Here is a 24,166-nt window from a genome sequence, read left to right on the forward strand (position 1 = left end):
CACATCACTGAAATAGTCCAGTGGAAAGGCAAGAGCCAGTACAACTGGTTCCAGTGACGTCGCAGGAGTTGGTGGAATGACATAAACTGCCTCCGAGACTCCGGCTCCGGATTTTGCCTCGAGGTTATCTCCTGAAGCCCTTTCCATAAGTGGATATAGCCACAACGCAGTGGAGGTTTAAAGTCGGAGTTTTCCTTCTCCTAGATGGGCTGCCTTCCAGGGCTGACGAGCCCCACCTACCCGGCCTCCTCTCTAATAGTGTGGACCAGCAAACAGTTGGTTATTGGCATGACATGATACAGCCATACAAATACATCTCTAAAATATAACAGAAGTAAACATTTTTATTCAGAAGATTTTTTTAAAAGTATCACATCTTTACTTCTCAATTGTTACTAAAGTTAGTTTAAAATTTGCATTTTACAGTGTTTTACTAATGAAACAAGTTGCTACTTTTTATTTAAACTTTAATGGCTTATATTTGGAAGGGTAAATCTTGTTCTCAATTAAAATATATTTTGATAAACAAACCACAATATAATGTATGTCTGGCAGTCATGTTTTATCAGTACAGGCAGATCCCTATTTTCCATCTCACCTGTATGCAGGAGCAATTATGTAATTTGTATATATATTCTACTGAAAGAACGCATCCATTGCATTAAAAAAAATAAAAACAAGCTGCTGGCAGCCATCAACACACCTTTTCAAGCACAGGCTACCCCAGGTAAGCCCTAATTTCCAGAGGATTTATGAACCGAAGGCACATTACTATCAGTAGGTAACATTTTAATCTCTAATATAATAGACAGCAGGAAGGCCTCATACAAACAGGGAACCTGAGAAGATCCAGACAGACCTAAAATACGGTTTTGATTACTGCGTAATTACAGATAAATCAGACTCCTGAGATCTGGAAACTGGGTACACTGTGGGAGGTATTCTGGTAACAATCAAGAACATTGCCGTGGGATGTCTGCGAGCTTTCACACTTCACTATCTTTCTGCAAAAAGTCAGTCAGCGTTCCAGTATCCACAGGAATAAATAAATATTCCACTCCATCAGCACCCTGAAAATAAGCACATTGTGTACATTAGTTCAGAGGTGTAACAAGGGCAAAGGATTTTTAAACATTAAAATTCCAGTATGCTGACAAGTATTTGTTCATAGAGGTTACAGTGCACGATGCATTACTGCAATAAAACAAACTGAAACTTTGATTTTCCAAGGTTTTTGCTTGAATTTAAAACTTACATACAAGTCAGAATGTTTTACTGCAGACTCATGGCTCTCCATACATAAAAATGGAGGGGAAATGTTCAGCCCTAAACTCATGTTGAGTTTTATCTTGTAAGGAGGTCATCATACACTGATCAAAGAAAAAATAGTTTCTTGATACAGACTGCAAGATTACTTATCCAATAGCCAGATTTTGTATGGTGATATTCAGGCCTCGGAAATTCCATGGTACAGTAACTAGATACTAGATTTTAAATTGGGTTTTAAATGCCAATTTTTTATGAAGAACCTGAAATTTTGAAATGTTATGGTAGCTAGATACTAGATTTTAAATGGTCTTTTAATGTCAAATGTTTTTATAAAGTATTTGGAATTTTGGAAACTGGAAATGTCTATTTTTTCCCCAAGTGATTGGTCTAAGGACCATAACAATAAACTGTGGAGATTAACAACCGATTCATCCTATACATGAGATTCCATTTTCCAACAGACATTCTACTGGTATTTACTGATTATCCAAATCCTTACTACAGATTCTTTCAACAACTCTGACATGACAAACTAAATGACCATATTAGCTTTGCATTTAAGGTAACCTAACGTACCTTCTTGGTCCGAATAAGCTTGTGATCCCTGAATTCTGTGAGCTGAGCTCTAAGAGTTAGGTCACTATTGACCAGAAAGGCCTCCCGGCACTGTTGGTAGAAATCATGGAAGGAAAGCCCTAGTAAGGGAAGAAAGGAGATAAGTAATGTTTCATGTTCTCAGCACTTCCTGATGACGCCGAGAACACGTAAAATTCTTTCCCCCCCCCCAAAGGCTCTAATATGAAATGCATATAGCAAGACTTTTTAAAAAACAAAAATGTATTAAGAATGCAAACCAAGGGACTCGTGGTCAAGCTCAGAGCATCTAGGAGTCACTGCTCACCATAAGGATCTGTCTGTTCATTTAGACATAATGCTGCTGCACAATTTGATGAATTAATCCCATGCTCACCCCCTCCTTGGGTGCTCTGAATTGCCCTTTCACTTGGAAATAAAACAAATTAAGGATTGTGCAAATAGAAGTCTGCTTAAAAGCCAGAACTGTAAATCTAGCTCAAAGTATCTGTGTTTCTTTGGTCTGCTGGACCTCCTGATGGCTTTCAATACCAATGGTATTCTTCTGATTTGCTTTCCTGGGACAGCATTTGGAGGCTTTGCTTTGCAGTGGCTCTAATCTTTCCTTGAGAATGTTCAGAAAGTAGTGATGGAGGACTTCTATTTGAAGTTCCATCTGTTGTTCTTTGGCGTGATTCAGGACTCCATTTTTTTCCCCATGCTATTTAACACATTAGTGAAATTTCCAGAACACGATATCTGTAGTTTGGGAATTCAGTGCCACCAGCTTGCTGGTATCTCTCCTTCCTACCTAGCTTGAAGGATTGTTAGCAGTTCTTTATGCCACTGGAGTGACATTTTCTGAAATATTGAATATAACTGGAAATTCATAGCTTTCTCAGCTAGCATCTTGTACTGCTTGCTGATATCCTCCATAAAAATCATGGATAATATTTTGTGCATGCTCCATTAATGCATACAGCTAAATTAACTTTACTTAGCCCTAGCCAACCACTTTCTCAAATCTATTCATGTCCATATATAATGCTAACTGGGCTTGATTTTGAGTAGTTGACATTTGCTTGTGTTATCTCCGGGCCACTACTTACTGCTATTAGTTGTGCAAGCATACACAACGTTAACACAATATTTACATTAGTAAAATTATACAGTTGGACACAAGCTCCAGTATGGTTCTTGTTTTCACTTTAAAGTTACACTGTATTTTAACGAAAGGTTAATAAGAATCAGAAGAGCAACCGTTCGTACAAATCACAAAGCCCATGTCCAGTGTTACAACATTTTAAAAGAATACTACTTAACACTAAATTGCCTCTCCTCAAAACAGAAGTTTCAGTATATTTATACAGGGACTAGTAAATACACAAGCTTAAGAGTTTATGCCCTCCACCAAAAGTGTTGCTTGAGTGTCACCAGTTTTCATGGTACCAGCACCACATTAGCTTTGCCTCTCAAAAGAATCAAAATGAAATCATAAGAACTGGTACATTACTCACCTGGGCATGAGGGGTTGTCCTTATTCTCTAACTGATACTCTGCCAAAAGTCTGAAAATCCCTCTGAGAAGAAAAAGATCCGACAGAACGTAAGACAGAAACTTACTTATTTCCAGAAAACAACATTATAGGACAAAACATGTTTGAATTCAGAAAATAAAAAGGTTTGAGAACTGTACACAACCACTTTTCACATGATTTATTTTCTGTTCTATAATCTTCTGGGATTCTACTTAACACTAAAGTAGCTCTTCTTCTGATGAAATACTGCTTCGTTCTCTTTTTAGTCCTTACTGAATACCCAGGTTTTTAACAGCCTTTTCCCAAGTAGGAATGCCTTTCTTGAGCACAGGTTTCATCCCCATATGGGTCTGCTAAATTTCTGTTGTTGTTGTTGTGTGCCACCAAGTTGCTTCTGACTTACAGGAGCCATAAGAGGGTTTTCAAGGTATGTGATATGTTCAAGGGAAGGTTTACTGTTGCCATGCCCCAGTGAGCTTCCACTGCCCAGAGATATTTGAATCCAGGTCTTCCAAGCCCTAGATCAACCATGTATACACCACGCTGGCTCTCTCAATTATCCATACATAGTCAACAATTTTTATGTACTCATGCTCTGGAAGTATCAGGTATTTCTAAACAACTCTTCTGACAGACAATAAAGGAGATGAAAATATAATCTTTGAAGAAATATATTAGATATTACTGTATTCTCCAGCCTGGTTCTCTCCAGATGTTTGAGATTTAGTTCCCGTCAGTCCCAGCCACCCATCATAAATCCTAGACCAGACATATAGCGACCACCAGGCTAAAGATAGCCAATCCATAGTATTATAGTTGCACCACGTGTCTGAAATAAACTCCAACCCAAGATCTGTCTGACCCCTTCACTGGGGACCTTTAAGAGACTTTTGAAAATGTGGTTATTTAAACAGGCATTTCAAGATACTAAATCAACAGAGAGCAGAGAATCTTCTAGCTTTTAAGTTACCAATTCTGCCATCTTGCTTTTATCAACTGTTTTCTATGTTTTCTTTTTAAGTTTGATTGATATTTGTTTATTCTGAAGTTATATTGTTGTTATGTTTGCATATATTAATGTGCTTTTGCTGTTTATTTTGCTGTGAACTGCCCAGAGTGGCCTCAGTAGCTACAGTAGATGTGCAGTATACAAATAAAATAAAACACATAAATATTACAAGGAATGATGTGGGTCTTTAATGTGAAGCCCCATCTAGAGCAGAAACAATGAATCACTGAGATTTACAAAACTGTGGACATGCTAGTCAGCAACTGATTCAATAGTTGAAATCCTGTTGTGTAATTCCACATGCACAATGGAGCCATCATCACCAGAAACAAATCATCAATGATAAAAGGTGATTTTGAGGTGTATGTGACTCTTATATAATGCAACAAGTCACATGGAGCCCCAAATCACAAAAGGAAGCATTTAAACAGTGGCAATCTGCCACTCCTGATGACATCATTGCCACTGCACACATGGAGCTATGCAACAGGCTTTCAGCCACTGACTCTAACTGGGGCTGATTATTGTATTTAGGCAATTTTCACCTGTGTTGTGTTAAATATTAGATCACAGTAATTCTGTGGTGTTAGGAAAATACAGGGTTCAGGTAGCACATCCCAATCTGTGATAAAGAAAACAAGTTTCTTTCTCCAGCTGAAATACTCCGGGGGGAGGGGGGGGGAGAATGGATGTACTGTATTACCTTTGACCTGAAAACTAGATTCCTGATCACAACAAAGCTACTCTTTTGCTGTGATCAAGTGAATGTGGCTTTCTTACCTTGCATTTGGAGTGAGACTACGTAGCACGTGTGTGAGGGAACTTAAAGCCAAAGATCCAGACTGTTGTACCAAGAGTGAGTTCTCATAAGACGTTTCTTCTACATAAGGACTGTATGTGGTTGTTTCATACCACAACCAATTGTACATGCTTTGCTTTGCCTGATCCCACACTACAAGAGCAAAAGACAAATAAAAGTAAAGAAAGATTAAAAAGTGTAATATTCAGACATAGATTTTGGAATTCAGAGGGCAGGATTGGAATTCCAAAAATTATTGCATCAGATTCCATTCTGAATTAAGAGTTGAAATATTTATCATTCTTGGGAAATTTCTAACTGGAATTGTTTAACACAAAGAAAATATCTGTGTAATTTCAAAAAAAAGGGTACATGGTAGATTCTCCAGTCTGCTTCTTACAATTCCATTTTTATTATTTGAATTAGGCCTACGATACAAATTGAGAAAGTGTGTATGACTTTATTGTAACAATCTCTATGAAGTTAAAAGCGTAAGTTGAATACAGTGGGGTCTTGACTTAAGAATGGCTCGAGTTAAGAACATTTTGACTTAAGAACCACTCTCATAGGAAAATATTGACTTGACTTACATACTTAGATTTGAGTTAAGAACTGAAAAAAAACCACATGGGAGGCAGGGAAAGTGCAAAATTTGAACTTTCAGTTAACTGTTGGCCAGTGAAAAGGGTGCCTGACTGCTTCCTCACTCCTCTCAGCGTTTAGAGAGTGGATTGGGAGACAGTCTTCAGACTGCCTGGTACTGTACTGCCTGGACTGTATTTTCCCTGCCTTCCCTGAACCTTTCTTGACCTAAGAAAAAAAGAAACAATATATCCCCCTCTAGTGGTCGAAGGCAGAATAGCAGCTTCCCATTAGTTTCTATGGACGGAAAAGAGAAGATACAGATCAAATGGTTTTCAATGCATTCCTATGGGAAATGCAGATTTGACCTGCGAACTTTTTGACTTGAGAACCGCCTTCCAATATGGATTAAGTTCTCAAGTCAAGACCCCACTGTAGTTATTTTAAGTACTTCACTGTTTAATAAGCCATTTTAATAAATACTTATTTTCTACAACCACTTTCTAATGCTCCTTGGAGAATGCCTAGAATACATAAGCCCAACTGGGCTCATCTCTACAGCGTTGGAAGCACTAAGCAACTAATTACTACTCACCCATTCAGTCATTTTGTGATCTAGAATCACCAATCCAGTTTACCTTACCCCTTCCCTGCCTTTTTTCAGGGAAGCACTGAAAAGTCTAAAGAGAAGAGGCTCCTGCTTGCATGTAGAGCTGGGCAGGAACTGAAAAACTAACTAATCAGGCCAGTTCATGTTTCAGCAAGGCAAGCTGGCCCACTGTCTCTGCACATCTGCCCACCTATCAGCTGGACAGCATGGGCACGGGTGGAAGCAGTGGCCCAGCTTCCTACAGCCAACTGTGCAGGTGCCCTCCACCCAGCTGATAGATGGGTGCATGCACAGAGGCAGCACCCAGCTCAGGGAAGCAAAGCCAGCCCGCTGTCTCTTCGCATGTGTCTGCTGATTAGCTGGGCAGAGACAGCAGGCCGGCTTCCCTTCCTGGAGCCAGATGCTACCTCTCATGATGATGGCTGTGGTGGTGGTGGTGGCGGCAAGATCAGGTAGGAAGGTGACAGGGCAGTGGGAAGGGGTGAGTGGGCAGTCCCCCCACCTATCCAGAATGAACGTGAAAAACCAAACCGCAAAGCTGGTCCGCTGTCTGACAATGGTGGCAGCACAGCAGGAGGAAGAGGAAGCAGGACCAGGTAGGGAGATGATGAATACATAATGAATACATACACAGGTCTGAAAGGTCCAAAAATACTCACTGAGTGGTGCATTAATGTGATCAATAGAAGCTATGAGGTAGACGTTGGGAAGGGACGACAACTGCCCTATGATTTGCTGGCTTTTTTCTCCTCGCAGCATCTGGCTGTCCAAGTTATGGATAAGCAAATAGAGCTCCAAGAGGGGATCTGGCAAACACACAGCAGCCAGAAACAACGGTTTAAAAAAACTAAGCTGACAAGGAAGGCTTTCTCGTGTAATTTGAGAACAATGGCTGACAGTTGTCATCTAGGAACAGTCCAACTGACAAATTATCTGTCGCTACTAATTACTTCCAAAGATCACAACAACAGCTTATAGTAAGACACAGGTATTCAGGCCAATCCACTCTTAAGTTTCCGGGACTCCAGAACTCATAGTTACTTAACAATGCAACATAAATATTCTGAACATTCAGATCAAGGTTAAAAGGCCTTTTAGCTTTAATTCATACTATAATATTTATGGCAGGCATCACCATGCCTGTTAGTTAGTTTTAAAACCAAAGCAGACACCATAAAATACTTGAGGAAAAAAAATAACATTTCAAACTTATTTATGTTTGGGTCACTCCCTCTCCCCCCCCCCAACCTTTGCAGGCCACTGTATGCCCCCAAATGTGTTCTCGAACCTTGGGAGACCCTCTGGAACTGTCAGTCCTAAGAAAAGGGAGGAGGGCACAGGAAGGAAGATGGACAACTGGAAGGATAATTGGTAGGCCATGAATACAAAATTAAGATGGAACTTGTGACTCTGACCCTTAATAACAAAGCGTTCAAAAGAGTCATTTTGGAATGGCAATTTTTTTTATTAGTTGTGCTTGTACTCTGAAGACTTGCACCCATACTATTCCATGGAATTTAGCACAGATTCTGACTAAAACTCCAAATTTCCCTTCCTTCCTTTATTCTGTCTTCTTCTAATAGGATAGATTTCTATTTCTCTTGATTTCAGAGGAATATTTTCATAGCAATCTTATCACTTTTATATGTGTTCCTTAAAAATCTTTACATAGAAAGAGCATGAACTTTTAAAAAGTTATTTTAAAAGGAAAAGTTATTTCCTTACATGTTGGCAGCTAGCTCAGCAGGCACAGCATTGTAATCAGATGATTTATCTTTTAACATTAATTTGTACTGACACATCTGAAATATACACATAATAATGATGCATAACCATGAGAGTGCACTAGACTGAATAGTAGAAAGCAAAGCATTGGCTACTACTACATTATGCTACAATGTGTCGATCAAGCCAATACAGTGGTGCCTCGCTAGACAATTGTCTTGCGGCACAAAAAACTCACTAGACGAATGGGTCTGGCTAGGTTTTTTGTGCCTCGCAAGACGATCGTTCCTATGGCCGTTTTGCAAGACGAAGCCCCAGGAGGCTTCTGAAAGCAGCGCTTTGCCATGGGGGGTGCTGGGCTAGCCTCTGCAAGCGCTGCTCGCCGGCTTTGGGGGTCCCCCAGGGCTTACCTTGCACCATCCCAGGACTCGCGGGGGTCCCTCTGCGCAGCGATGGGCGTTTACAGAGGTTTGCCTGGCACCACTTTTGAAGTTCCAGCCCTTTCCCCCTGCCTTCGGCAAGTCTTGGAAGGTAAAAAGAAAAAAAAAAAGAAAGACTTTTTACTTTCCGAGGCTTGCCAAAGGCAGGGGGAAAGTGCGGGAACTTCAAAAATGGTGCCGGACAAACCTCTGCAAACGGCCATCACCGCGTAGAAGGACCCCCATGAGTCCTGGGATGGTGCAAGGTAAGCCCGGGCGGACCCCCAAAGCCGGCGAGCGGCACTTGCGGAGACTAGCCCAGCACCCCCGTGAGTCCTTGGATGGTGCAGGAAAAGCCTCCGAAGTGCTCTGAAGCCAGCGTGCGCAGTTGCGGGGCAGCCCCGCCAGTATTCCAATGGCTTTCTCTGCACCATCAGAACACTTGTTTGGTTGCCCCGCAACCACGCGTGCCGGCTTCAGAGCACTTCAGAGGCTTTTCCTGCACCATCAGAGGCCTGGCGGGGGATCTCCAAAGCCAGCGATCGCGGCGAGGGGACCCCCCTGCCAGTCCTCCGATGGTGCTTCCCCAGCTCCCTACCTGGTAAGTGACTTTAAAAAAACAACCCATAGGAACACATTAATTAAATTTCAATGCATTCCTATGGGAAAACAGGCCTCGCAAGACAAATTTTTCACAAGATGGCATTGACCGCGGAACCAATTAAATTCGTCTTGCGAGGCACCACTGTACCTCAAAGTTTACAGAAGCAAGTACTATGACTTACAGCAATCAAAGTTAATTTATTAGGAAGCATGCTTAGCATCAATGCATTTGAAAATAGCTGTGTGTATTTAAACATAAAGCAGCCAATTACTAGATTTATTCAAGTTTGCCCATCTAAACATTTACCTTCTCTAAATTTTTTCATGATCCAGTCCAACTGATCCTGGGGACTGCGAAAAGCACCCACATGATCCAGCACTTCCTCGGTTACAGAATTCAGAATCTGGCACAGAAAATCGGCAGGTCATCATCCTTTTTTTTTTTTTTTTTTGCACTAGTATGGCACTTAAAAGGCATAGACTAAAAACAAAGCCCTGACTACTCTCTCAACTTGAAAACATTAAAACATTGTTATAATGATAGCAATATGCAATTTAAAAAACCCACTCAAAGGCACAGAAGTACCTTTCACATACACATTTTGAAATATGGAAATACAAAGACAGAATGTCTATTAGTGTTGTGTATCTTTGTTCTCTTTGTTCAACTACATTAAAACGCATCAATGAGTTACAACTCATCCTAGGTAATGATAATTCCCTCCCATGGGCTTTGGGAAGTAGGCTTGTACTTCTTTACAGACACCTGTCTGTCTTTAATTAGTAATTAATGATACCTGGCCACAAACACAGGGAGAGCATCCTGCTACAAAGTACCGTGCCGCATCTACTGCTGTAATATTATTAAAAGATCTAACAATGTCACCCACAACATCAGGGGCTCATTCACTTGTTCCTCTCCTAGTCTTTTACACTATCCTCTGTTAAGCAAGGTGTTTCTACACTCCACACTGTTTTATTCTGTGTAACATGAATCGGACATTAGAACGACCAACATTGCGGGGGGTGGGTGGGAGCAGCCAGTTTCAGAACACTCCAATCTTCCACTTTATCACTGACCTTGAAATGCCTTTGTGTAGCCAAGAAACTTCAAAGGGCAATTAGAGAGAAAAACTGCTGAGTTAAAAAGAATCTTGACTGAAGATTACATTTTTTCGAAGGGGTCTATAATCCGCAACTGTTCACTCTATACTGTAATAAATGTTAGTTTTAAAGGTGCCCCATGACTCTTTGATGATCAGGCTCAGTTTCAAGTTAATAGAATAATAGCTTGCTCTTTAATATATAAATGGAATTTGCAAGCAAGTCCCACTTATATAGTCTATGTGTACCTACAGCACAGACTGTCTTTGTGCTCCAAAATTAACAGCTGAAAATTAATAAACTCTGTTTTGAGCCATGGAACAGAAAAGCTATCTATGACCACAAAAGATGTACTTAACGTTTACAGACTTCTGCAAAAAAAAAATGCTGATTGTTTTCTTTTGCTCACCGATTTCACAGTAATGCTGGGAAAGAACCCATTCACAACGATATGAATAGAATCCTGAAGGAAAGAAATCCGAAAATCCTCCAACAAGTCTCTCTTTGATCCCAAGCCATATAGGACAATATTGAATCCCAGGCTGCAAGGAAGAAAAAAAAATCTGAAGCTTACAAGCCTGGTACATCCTGCCATTTCTGTTTGATATTGCTATATTCTTCTTCAAATGGTTGAATGTGTTTGCTCTTTCTTGCAAACACGTATGTGGTCCTAAACAAGAACCACAGACATCTTTAAAAACATAGAAGCAACTATTAGTACTTTTCTAGGCCTGAAAAGCCAAAGCTATGTGTTCAGCATCGAATGTGGGATTCACATCTTTATGTTCACCATAAAAAGCAGAAAAGAGGGCAGAAATAATTGAAGGAAAGATATGATGGAGAAGAAAGGAGTGTTTGTTTAGGCAACTTTATCCCCTATCTATTTTTCCTCAAACTGCAGTTGAGAAACGGACCTGCTTGTCAAGTGAGGAGAAATGGAGGGACTGTAGAAGCAATGTGGTAGGAAGCAGAAGGCCTAGGTAAGCTCATCCTAACTGTTACTTCATGTGCACTACACACAGAACCAGTATTTCTTACCCATTAATGTAACACATTACTGGACATTGCTTGTTTGCTACCAATCTATCGACTGAAAGTTAAGATTAGAAGAAAAATGTGCAGGAACCCCATATTATCCCCAATTGCCTCACAGGGTGCACTAGCAAAAACATTTGGCATCATCCCTTTTCTCAGCTTTCCTATTCTGGATGGGCTACATTTAATGGGGAGAAATGGCAGGCCACAACAATAATGCTTTTATCCATCAAACACACTGAAGAACTGCATGAATCGATGGCAATGATGTGATTAACTTCCTGATTTCAAAGGTGGTGCCTTCATTGGGATAAAGACACATGCAGCAATACTCTGAATATAACCTCACCAATTCTTATCTCCTATACATTTTATCTGGACAGTGAATGCAAGCCTACTTACAAGCAAGTACAATCTTGGATGTATTTCATCTCATGTATTCTTCTGTTGCACAGAACCACTGACCACAAAATTAAAACTTTCGAAACCCCTTTGTAGATGGTAATTTCCCTTCTATTTACAAAGAAGGAGAGGAAGCACTAAGACTATCATCCACATGAAGCTTCTGTTATTGGAGACCTCAGCTCCAGAAAAACAATTAACCACATTAAAAACAAACAGTTTTATGCAATGAGAACTATTTTGAAGTCTTTTAACAAAACAAAGCCTTATTGCAAACTTGTTCTGATAGAAACCTGTCGGATACTTACTGCAGCTGCAACATCCATTTATAAAAGAGCATTTTATGTTGTTTTATTAACTCTTCACGTTCAGCAGCAAATGCAACAGGTACTTTGTTCAAGAGGTTTTGTAGAGATTCCTGTATCAGGAGAAGGAAAGCAGCTTTTATACAGGACTGAAGAAGATGTTAAAATATAAATAAACTTAATGATATACTAATAAAATTCTTAATCATGATCGATTGCATCAAATGAGCAAAATGCTTTCTACAATTAGGTTTCAATCAAAATGTAAATATGAAGATTTGAATATGAAACATCTTGCAGCCTGAAAAAAAGGAATTCCTGTGTATACAGTATATACAATAATGAAACCCAAGATGCATTTCTGTACTTTAAAGATACTAACTGCTCAGAGTGGTTGCATAGACCAGATGGGCGGGATACATACAAATAAAAAAAAATAAAAAAAAATAGATAGATAGATAGATAGATAGATAGATAGATAGATAGATAGATAGATAGATAGATAGATAGATAGATAGATAGATAGATAGATAGATAGATAGATAGATAGATAGATAGATAGATAGATAGATAGATAGATAGATAGATAGATAGATAATCATGATCATGAAAAGAGAGTACAAAGTGTTCTGCTCCATAGATGCTTTCCTCCTTCTAGTCAACTGTAATTTGGATATACCAATAGCACAGCATCTGCACTGTTTTGGATCTCGCTCTCCCTCTTCCATCAGAAGATTAATGAACTGCTTGCTACAAAATTTAAGACAACTATACCTCTAAGACTACAATTAAAATAGGTTTTACATTTCTCAGTAAACATGCACAGAATACTCTGTAAAATCCATACATAGGCCAAATAGTATAATTTCATATGCTAAGTTATAAATAGCAACCTGAATTCAATTGTAGTTCCAACTACAGTAGACCCATAAATCCATCAGACTTTGGTCAGTCAACACTACTGTTGGTCCCACTGATTCAATGGATTCGCTCTCCTGGATCTAATAGTTGGATTTAGCTGCATAAATGTTATGCTGTTAAATAACATCAGAGTTGATGGGGATACAAGTCCACATATTTCCATTTCCTAAACTAATTATTCTCCCCTTAGAAAAACATGGGACACTTTCCCATGGCTTGAAAATTTCAAGAAATGTTTACCTATGTATGGTCAGACAGATAATGTGGGGAAAAACCCCTTACGGTGTCAAAAGTTCAAAACCATTAAAGGTTTTAAAAATTAAAAGCAGCTCTTTCACCTGTACTGAAAAACGGATGAGGAGCTAAAACCAACCACACGCCTTCTTTGTCCCCACCACAGAATATTGAGCTGGCGCAGCTTTTAGTCTTCAAAAGGAACAAGGACAGCATACAGTCCAAGAGCAAGGTGTTCTATCAGCAATGACCACATTTTTCTCAGTCCAGGAGTATATGCAATTAACAGACCGTACACTGTAGAGGCCACTTACATATTTACACACCACAGAAGCCCTGAGTCTGTAAAAACCGTAAAACTCAACCTTCAGAGGAGCAGAAACCACTTGCAAAGGAGGCCAAACTCATCCTTCAACCAGATGCTCTTCACTAACAATTACCACCTTGCTGAAGCTGGGCATCAAATTCATAAGTCAGGTGAATTATTTAACAGAGGGAGAAATCAGAGTTTGGCATACTATGTGAATTACACAAAGTAACACCACACTAAACATCAAATATCTCCATTAGTAATCTTTTCCATCAGAAAATGTATTCAAAATACCTTACAAGTTGCTGGACAATACAAACAACAGCACATTTTTTCTCCCAATACACCTTTTTTAATTGAACTGATAATCTTTTTTCTTTCATCCTTTTCAAAACTGCCAGTTCATTTGCCCATAAGGTAAACAGAGATGTAAATATTAAACTAGACTGAGAAACTTGAGAGAGCCCAGTAAAAATTGCAGACATGGTTCTTGACAGAGCTGTCCAGGGAAAATTCTAGAAATACAGCCATCTCTGATCACATACCATACCTGATCCAGTTTTTTCTTCGCCAGCTTCTGAAGCGTCCGGTCAGAGGTTACAACTTTGGAACTGCTATGTGCCTCAAAATACTCCTCCACTAAATTGCTCTAAGAAAAAAAAACACCCACATACATAAGAATAATTAGATAGTCTCTCCCGCAAAAATGTTACAGGGGAAGTAATGGAGAGAACTGATTGATGGCTTCATTTGAACAAAGAATAACAAGAAGAAAAAGATGAGAGAAGGTTTTAAAGTGAAAAAAGAACTGACCTGTGTAAACTGGAGCGTAACTGAAGACAAGCACTTGAACTGTTAGCATGTTGTTTACCTTCTATCTTATTGTCAAGGATATGAAAAAGTCAAGCGACTTTTGCACGTGCACTAACTCTGGTTGGAAAAAGGCACTAATATTTCCCCATTTATTTAGTTTAAGATGCATTTTATCAGAATGGGTCAACTTTATCTGCAGAGTTAAGCTAGTTTGGACTAGCAGGGCTGCAATACGCATCTTAAACACATGCTGTCAGACTCTGAAACTTAATGGTTTCTGTTTTTATTTTAAATATCAATATAGCTGTTTTAAAATGCAGTATTTCTTTTTAATTTCAGTAGGGTAACAAATTAAACTTTATCCGTACTCACAGGAACGTCTCTCTTCGGTCTCTTAGCCTGCGTTGCTTTATTGGTGGGCGCAGAAGACGCTTGGGGTCTGCTTGGGATTTCAAACTGAGGAGTGCCCTCCGTAGCTTCTTTGCAACTATCCTCCTCCTCCTCTTCTTCAGAGCAGGAAGCAGAATAATCACTTTCACTGTCAGAGCACATGTTTAAAGCTGAAAAGGAGAGGTTTATTAAGAGGCAATCAAGGACAGAAACAGCCAGAAAAAAAACCGAGCAAGGCGGCTATCGCCCCCAAGTCTATCTTGTAGACTTCTGGCAACTTTCTGGTTGCTTACTGTGGAGGAAAGAATATAAACATTACACTTGACATAATGGATAGAGAAATGCCATTTACCAAAACTGCCAACAGAACATACTATTTTCCCCCTTATCTAGGTTGGGAGGACAGACCTAACAAGGGCTTGCCAAATTTAAAAATCCAAGACAATGATGTTTTCTACAGAACAGCTTCTACCCATGTCAGTGTAGGAAAATGACTTAATAGATAAAGAAATCTATGGTAATAAATAATAAATTAAAATCCAATCACAACAGAAGCAGATTTATAAACAAACAAAAAAATGGGCAGGCAGAATAGAATTAATCAACTTAATTCAATCTATATAGGACAGTTGCATTTCCTATTGCACCTTGTCTTTTGAGGCAGATCACAAAAGAAGATCTATTTCTCTTCTTCCTGGGTAGCAGCTTTCTAGGCTAGTATCAGAAAAGACACTCCAACATCCATCTACTCATAATTTTGGAAGTGCCAATGCAACACAACTGCAAACTTCATTATAGCCATGATTACCACTGATAGGCACAATCAAGTCAATGGAGGATTAACCTGACAGAAGAAGTATAGAGCCTCATACAATACAGTGCTGCTTTTCCATACTTTAGATTTAGTATTAAAGCACCAGGCAGAAAGTTGCTTCACAGAAATATTCCAATTCTGGAATTGGAGAGGCAAAGAATGATTGCTCATGTTATAGAATGTCATCAATGTATAGCCTGCATAATTACGGTAGCTTGTAAACTGCCCAGAGAGTGCTTGAAGCACTATGGGGTGGTATATAAGCAGCACCCTTTTTGCTTTGTAATACGTATTAAACTTCAGTTTATTGTAAGCATTACTCCTTACCTGCAATTCTCTTCCTGAGTCTGTAAGGTGTTTTTGACACAAATTCACTCTTTTTACACTATTGAAAAGAGTAAAAATATTAATCATATTTTGAAACAAAGTCTGTTCTGGGTAAATACTCTAAATTATCTAGCTACACATAAACTCAGAAATTAAATTTAGTTTTCAGAAATCTAATAGTGGAATCTCTTGTTATTAGATCTGCAGATCAAGTAAAGCCAGCAGGTTGTATTTATTCTGAAACATATCTTTAGGCACTGTGATGCCTAAAGGAACATGGTTGAAGATGGTAATAAAAGCTTCAAACACACTGACAAATATAAATTAATTCAAATTAATTAATACATTTTATAAAATAAAATAGGCCTAAAGCGCACAATCCTAGACCACCCCACCTTAGTATACATGTCAGGTTTCACAGGTTTGAAAAAATGTCAGCCATAAGCATATGCTATTATTGTACAATGATGAACATACAGTGGTGTCTTGCTTAACGATGTTAATTGGTTCAAAAAAACACATTGCTATGGGAAAACATCGCTAAGCGAAACACCATTTCCCATAGGAATGCATTGAAAACCGGTTAATCCGTTCCAATGAGAATGGATTGCCGTCCTTAAGCGAAAATCCCCATAGGAAACATCGCTAAGCGATACAATGTTTCCCCCATTGGAATGCATTGAAACCTTTTCAATGCATTCCAATGGTTTTGCGATGTCCGTTTTTGCAATTTTAAGTGTGTCTTAAAAGGTTCAAAAACGGTTTTAAATGCTTGGGCTCGTTAGTGCACCTTCTAAAACCTCTGCAAACTTAATTTGGCTTTGGTCTGACACTTTGTTAATTTTTGGTGAATTTTTTTCTCCTCCATTGGAAAGCACTGAACTGCAGGTTTGACAGCTGTCAAACCTGCAGTTCAATGCTTTCCAATGGGGGGGGGGAATTCACCAAAAATTAACGAAGACTCAGAACAAAGCCAAATTAAGTTTGCAAAGGTTTTAGAAGGTGCACTAACGATCCCAAGCATTTAAACCCGTTTTTGAACCTTTTAAGACATTTTAAAAATAGCGAAAATGGAACATCGCTAAGCGAAACAGGGGACCTAAAACTGTCTTCGCTAAGCGAGGCAGGGTCCCGAACATTGCTATGCGAATTTTCCCCATAGGGAACATCGCTAAATGGAGCGCAAAATCTCTCCAAAAACCTCATCGCTAAGCGAATACATCGTTAAACGAGGCAATCGCTAAGCGAGGCACCAATGTAGTCTTTTTCCTTAATGCAGATGACTGGAAAACACAGGGGATTCTAAATATAAAAAACTATGATCCTGTCTCTTTCTGAAATACAACAATGGTCACTTGTGTTAAGAAGAATTGCCACTTACCTCTGCTTCACCTTTACCTGAAGTAGAATATTCTGAAAATTGAACAAAACTGGGTCACAAATAACCAGCACCTAAAAACAACAATCCCCTCCCAATCCCTTTGCATGGCACAAAGAAAATTTCAGATAACTTGAATTTAGGACAACATATTCATTTTCCTAGATGGGTGACAAATTCATCATGTTGCCCTCCCCCAATAATAAACTGGAACAAAAGTACAGATTTTTTCAAGACATTGTTAGGTATATGAAGCTGTGCTGGAATTGATTAAATTGTCATTGTTGTCATACTAATCTTTCTCAAACAAGCCCTCGTTATCTCTTAACTGATCTGCCCATCTCATATTTACATCCTCAAGTCTACAGAGGGATTTGAGCAAATCTATAGATCCAGAGAATAACTTTCCTGGAATGTCTGGCAAGCAATTCCTTAATCTGAGCCACTGAAACAACATTTGTTCAACAACTGGTTTGCCAAGTGTGTTTTAACAGAACTTACTTTTGCTATTTTTAGAAACACCCACTCCTGCATCAAGACTCTTCGACTTGTCATGTATCACATTCCTTCCTGCCTGATGAGCTAGCTCAGAGGCTGTGAAACAAAGAGAGATGGCAGGTTAAAGAAGCTGGCACCTAACATACTAGTAAGATATAAATCGATGGTTCCCAACCTTTTTCAAGTCGTAGCCCCCTTTTATAATAGCCAAGCAACTGTGACGACCCCTCCCAACACCTTTGCATAAAAAGGCATTTTAGTCATCCCATCCCAGAAAGCAGAGGCTTCCTTCTTCCCAAAAGACCTGTTTCTCAGACATACCTATGCATGCTAACTTTAATATCCTGCTCCAAAAGGCCAAGGAAGGGATTATTTAATAAGGACTACAACACATATAAGGCAACTCACAAACCCCAAGAAAACACTTTGGAACCCCCATGGGGGTCAGGACTACCAGGTTGGGAAACACTGATATTAATGACAGGCTGGCTATTTTAACACATATAGTTAAACTATCCTTGTACGGGCAAAATGTAGCCTCCAAAATTGTTCTTGGAGTGCTCCTCCGTCAAGGAAAAAAATGCTTAGCCCAGGGTGGAGAAACAAGGTGTCTTGACAATGGCAGGGACAGGGTGTAGTCCTTTTCCTCTCCATACAGTCACACCATTTTGTACCCTGGTCAATCCCCAGTGGTTTAAACTCTCAAAATAAAGGGTTCCTTAAGGACACCAACGGTCAAAGTACACCAAGCAGAGTTTTGACATTTGAATTGTAAAATCTACCTTGTTCCAACACAATTCTTTTTTTCCAAAAAATCTTGTGAGTTTTAGAAACATTTTGCTACACAAAGCTGAAGACTGCCACCCTGAAGTAGATGTTATAACCCACAACAGCCCACCAGGTTAATCATGTGGTTTTCAGGACTGCAGTTTAATCTTATAACCCAAGATTTTGTGACTCAATGATGTCAATAGACTCTCAATGTACAGTATCAAAGAGGATTTATTTTTAAAGCCCCTATTGGTGCTGTGATGGAGAAATTGGAAATAAAATTCAGCATTACTTTCCTCTCTCTCTATTAAAATCTCCATGATCATAATCAGGATTTGAGAGGCAGAGGGTAAAGATAGCTTGCACATTCTACATGTGAGTTGTTACTTGTTAGAAGGGCATGAAAATAGTACTCTGATAACTTTCCTGGATCAAGAGAAAATAAAATATAGTTCACAGACAGAGAACAAAAGTCATGATGCATCAAGCAAGAAAATGCAAAGTCAGCTGTGAATTAATCAGGAGCCTGATACAGTAAGAGAAATTAAGGAAATTGGTAAGTTATTTGTACACACACACACACCTCTCTCTCTCTCCCATGAGAATGCTTAATTCTGATTTGTGTACTTACGGTTCTTTGTCTGAATGGCTATAAAATGCAGTGTATGAGAACTGGATGGTACCAGTTCTCCCAGAATTGAGCCGATCTCAATGCACTTATTTTTTTTAATTAAAAAATCCCGCCCAGCCCCTGCCAAAGACCTCTGATCTAACAACTCCCCTAAATAGTTGCAAATTATATAAATCCCAATCATTCTATGTTGAGGAGCACAAAGACTAGAGCAGAGAAGAGTAATACCCATTTCTGCCATCTTGTTGGAACGTTTTGGAGTTTGAAACGAGAAGACATCTCCACCACCTGCTGCAGAGCCATTCTTCAAAGATCCTAAAAAACACATACCAACTTCAGAAGCAAAATTTTAAGGGGCAGGGTTTATAATAATTCAGTGCTAGGGAGCAAACAGCTTATATTGTATTAAATTTTAAACACTATTCAAATTTTAAAATGAAAATGAGCGAGTCACCCTTAGAATCATTCTTAACGAGAATTATTTCACAGCAAGCTGCTATGTTATTATGCCTGTGACACTACATGTTCCCAAAATGTTACATTTCCCTCCGTAATACCTTGGACATCTATCCCTAGGACAGACACATAATTCTGTTCTTCCAAAATATCTTGGGCCTCGTCATCATTGCTGTCTTCTGTTTTCTTCATCCATCTTTTAACATCAAGTGTATGCTGAGTTTTGTTTTTCCGTGTTTTTTGACCTGAAAGCACAGCAATAAAGCTTTAAGCTTTGAATATTAAAAAATAGTACACCATCCTCCTGTAGCTGCTGCAATGTGTCTTTTTTTCTCGCCTGCATATGTACTTGCAGCACAACCGTTCAATCAGACATAAGTCCCAACTAAAGCCTTTTCATATATTATATATTCTTCTGCACATAGATTTAATTCAGTTCAGTTCAAAGAAATACTGACACAGATGTCAAAATATTAAGGAAGCTATAAATTTTTAAAAATTTAATCCCTATGTATATTTTTTACTGAAAGCAGACCACCAAAATATATTACTTCAAGGAAGCTTGGGTGAGAAGTCAATAGTCAAAGTTTCTTGAAAAGCAAGACAACGGAAATTACATGAAGATTTCAGATAAATATCTCTACACTGTTCATCCAATCTAGATGAATGTGTCCTAAATTTTTTGCATGATTGATATAAATATCAATGCACTTTTCCTTAGTATTAACTTTCAACTTTAAGATTTTTAAATGCTGTAAGACAAAAAAAAACCTCTACAACACATAGCCAACTCCTTCAGGAAGTACTGAGAGTCCTGGTTAAATTTCAAGACCAGATAGGTTGCAGAATATGACACATTTTCTCAGTGCAACAAACCACTGTATCTGGTACCTTGTTTTAACATTTTAAAAATAATAAGGGTTCCTGTAGCCAATAAATTCATACCAGCATCCTCAGAAATGTGCTTGATGACATCTTCATCTGCCACAAATTTGACTTCTAAGATGTTGCTGCTCTTTGGATTACTCATAGCAACTTATCTAAAACCAAAACAAAATAATGTTTCATATTTCTAGCAAGGGCTCCTACATTTCAAAGGACATGTTTAAATGAGAAGAGGCCTATCTACTTTACCACATCCCTACTGGGTTTATTAGCATTTAGAACAGTCATTCTCAACAGGGTCCACATGGCCCCCTGAGGGGGCATCCTGGCACATTTGAAGGGGGTCACAGACTGGAATAAGTATTCACACACTGCCTTATAAGGTTCATTATACAACTTACGCAATCCTCATTCGATCTATATTTCTTTCATATTGTGTTTATGGCAGTGACCAAAAAACGGTTGAGAATAGCAGCTCCAGAACACCCATGTTGGCTACCACACTGAATTTAAGGTACAGCCCCACTAACAGTCTAGTAAAGTGAAATTTAGGCTCAGGGCCTCTACATAATACCCAAGCTTCAAAAAGCGTTCCCTAGTCACACTGGCCACGTGGCAATGGAAACTGTCTTCGGAAAAGTGCTGGCTCTACGGCTTGAAAACAGGATGAGCACCGCCCCCTAGAGTCAGACATGACTGGACTAAAACGAACTTTTAAAACTAATCTTATTTAAAATAATCTGCAGTGGTGCGTCAATTTACGAACTTAATTGGTTCTGAAACTCTGGTCGTAACTCGAAATGGTCGTAAGTTGAAGCACCATTTCCCATAGAAGTGCATTGAAATGCAATTAATCCGTTCCAGCTGAAGAAGAAAAATCACAAAAACATCAAAAAAACCAAAATAAAACAAAAACACTGCAAGACCCATTGGAAATGCACTTAATCCGTTCCAGCTGAAAGGGGGGGAAATAAAAGCAAACAAACCATGCAAGACCTTTCAGAAATGGAAAAAAAAGCAAAGAAACCCTGCAAGACCCATAGGAAATTGGGGGGGGGGACCCAAAAACAAACAAACCCTGCAAGACCCATCACAGCACCTAGGATTTTAATCTACTGAGTTTTGCTTAACTCAGCAAGATTTGTTTCAAGAAACAGGTTTATAATTATGCTATAATGTTGAATTCCCCCAAAGCTGCATTACTATAATGAGAGAGGCAAAAATCACAATGACATAATACCATTTAAATTGAACCAGTGTAAATTTTCAGAAAGTGGTACAAAATGCTTGCTTGCACATAGTGGCAGATCACTATGTGGAATATCATTTAAAATTTCAAGTAGATATCAAGATGATTCCGTAGCCTAGAATATATGATCAACAGATTCACCTCTCTCTCTCTCTCTCTCTCTCTCTCTCTCTCTCTCTCTCACACACACACACACACACACACACAAAATCCCCAAGTAACCCTGAAAGATACTGACTGAAAGTGGCTCTGTGAGATTCATGATGTACGTGTCTGTCTCCTCCCTCCTGAGAAGGCTTGCCAGTTCATTATTTCTGACTTGATAAATTAAAATCATTATTTCTGACTTGATAAATTCAACTTCAGCAATTACATTAAAACCAAAGTTACTTTCTTCTGCATCAGATTAAGTCACAGATCAGTGGAATGTGATGGATATTGCATCCCACTGACCTTTCCCCACCCATCTTTTACCCTTAAGGTTCAATCTACAGCTGTTAAAATAAAACATATACATACCTCATGTAAATGTTAGCATGGCTGATAGATAGTTGCTTATCTAAAGAGGCAAGGAAGTTGTATATCCAAGTTATCTTTTCCTGGATCTCTGCACACTTTAGTATCTGAAACAAAGTGTGAACAAATGCAAAATATAAAGGGAATTCAAATGTGATTATCTTGAGGGGTGAATCTGAGGAAAAACTGTTTAGAAACATATGTGATGGATAACGTAAAACATGGCACACCACCAAATACTGTATTCTTCCTTTTTTTTTTCCAAAAACTTCCTGATTACCTTGTATTAGATTTTAATCTATTCAGTGTATATAGAAAGCCACTTGACCTGGTCATACAGAGGCAGGAGTTCAGGACTGCCCGTAAACAAGTCATAGATATATTTTCCCCCATTTATTCAAACTGTGTTCCACATCTGTTTTTTTTTTTTTTTCATCACCACACCCAGACCAATAGACAAGACTGTGAGCATTTGATTCACTGGGGCAACAAATCTGACTTCAGTCTTTAGACAGTGAAAACAATCTCATCCAAATTAGGCATGTTGCCATCTTGCACAAATTATTCAGGCATAGGTACACAACTAAAATTTGCCAGTAGGCAGACATTACTAGTACAGCTTTGTACACCTTGTTTTACAGGAAAAAAAAAGACCTTCACTCTCCTAATGCTTTCAGGACCAAGTGACTAAGTTCATATATTATTTTCCCCAAACCCTACAACAAGCTGAAACTCAGCCTACCAACTAACCTCCATCAACTCTTACCTGGACCAGGACTGGCGAGAACTGCAATCCTTCAGCGGGCCACGCATTCGTCACTTTTGTAGTACCCTATTTTTTCATTTTAAACAGCCTAAGGAACTGAATTTCCCCCTTCCCTGGTTAAGATAAAAGGTTTATCCAAACATCTGGCGAGATCCCTTCTGTCTGGACCAACTCTTTATAGAAGGCGAGCAACTGACTTCAGAAGCTCTTTAAAGAGTGGAAAGTCCAGCAATACCTTCTTGTCCCGTTCCGTCTTATGGCTGTGTGTAGACCTAACCTTAAGAGAGAAGGTGAGGGAAGAAGCACGGCAGGCGCCCTCACACGGGGCTGGCCAGGGGGAGCCTGGCGGCACCACGATCTCCGAAAGCCACCACGAAAGCCGCCGGTGCTGCTACGAAGCGAGCTCCCCAGGAAAACGTCGCCTGCATGAAGTGGTTCCGCAGGGGAAGGAAGTCCCAACCCCTTCCTCTCGAGGCGCTGCTTCGTGACCCGTTTCCTTCTTCGCCATAACTGTTTATTCCTCTTAATGCCTTCCCTCTTTTCTTTTGCCCCGAGAGAGAAAGAGAGAGCAGCTGGGAAAGAGAGGGAACTCCGTGAGGGCTGCGCCCGTTGGTGGCTGCGGCTACGGAGGCAGCTGGAGGAGGCTTGGCGGCGGCGGGCAGAAGTTAGACCAGGGGTTCCCAGCCTTGGGTAACCATGGACTGCAGCTCTCCGCCTCCCCCCCCCCCAAACAACAACAACAACAACAAACACACAAAACCAAACCTGGCAAGCGCAGCTAGTGGTGAAGGCTTCTGGGGGGGTTGCAACTCAAGAACTAGGTCGGGAACCAACGAGTCAGAGCGATTAACGGGGCTCGGGGAGCGGCGAAAGAGTGCTCGAACCCCATCTTTTGTTCCGTCTCAACTCTTCGGCTCCCGGAGTTGGATAAAAGGCAATCTGGAGTTGCATAGGAATGAACAGAGAGGGACACTAGGTGTCCCGTCCGCGTTTCCTTGGCTACTCTTGATTTTCTGAATTTTTAAAAAATTGAGATATTGGGTGAATAGATAAAATATATTTTCAATGCCCTACTTTGGACTCCACCTTATCCTTGGCCCATCGTATCCCTTTGGAAACCCTCTTTCGTGAGTGGGATGTAAACAGGCAACCGCTTAGTCCTTTTCCCACCCACCATAAAGAGGCGCTGTCAGATGTCCCCTTCTCTCTTTTTTTTCCTCAGCCTCCATCCACCC

The 24,166-nt window shown here is 39.6% G+C and overlaps 1 protein-coding gene across 2 annotated transcripts; it reads right to left on the minus strand.

The window, feature by feature from the left end:
* Positions 1 to 326: 326 nt before the first annotated feature.
* On the minus strand, positions 327 to 23,326 carry ORC2 (origin recognition complex subunit 2). 2 transcript variants are annotated; one of them, XM_020791165.3, is made up of 18 exons: positions 22,932 to 23,326; positions 22,169 to 22,272; positions 20,461 to 20,555; positions 19,617 to 19,760; positions 19,288 to 19,374; positions 17,661 to 17,753; positions 17,163 to 17,194; positions 15,782 to 15,839; positions 14,623 to 14,810; positions 13,988 to 14,086; positions 11,976 to 12,085; positions 10,640 to 10,772; positions 9,434 to 9,530; positions 7,039 to 7,185; positions 5,169 to 5,340; positions 3,360 to 3,421; positions 1,846 to 1,964; positions 327 to 1,070 (listed from the first exon to the last, which is right to left on the minus strand). In XM_020791165.3, the coding sequence occupies exons 3-18, from the start codon at positions 20,543 to 20,545 to the stop codon at positions 987 to 989; spliced, it is 1,710 nt and encodes a 569-aa protein (XP_020646824.3). In that variant the 5' UTR covers positions 20,546 to 20,555; positions 22,169 to 22,272; positions 22,932 to 23,326; the 3' UTR covers positions 327 to 986. The 2 variants fall into 2 exon arrangements, with proteins under 2 accessions (XP_020646824.3, XP_072851044.2); XM_072994943.2 differs by having other exon boundaries at positions 23,167 to 23,306.
* Positions 23,327 to 24,166: the final 840 nt, after the last annotated feature.

The sequence above is a fragment of the Pogona vitticeps genome, chromosome 3 (genome assembly GCF_051106095.1).
Source record: "Pogona vitticeps strain Pit_001003342236 chromosome 3, PviZW2.1, whole genome shotgun sequence".
Taxonomy (NCBI): Eukaryota; Metazoa; Chordata; class Lepidosauria; order Squamata; family Agamidae; genus Pogona; species Pogona vitticeps.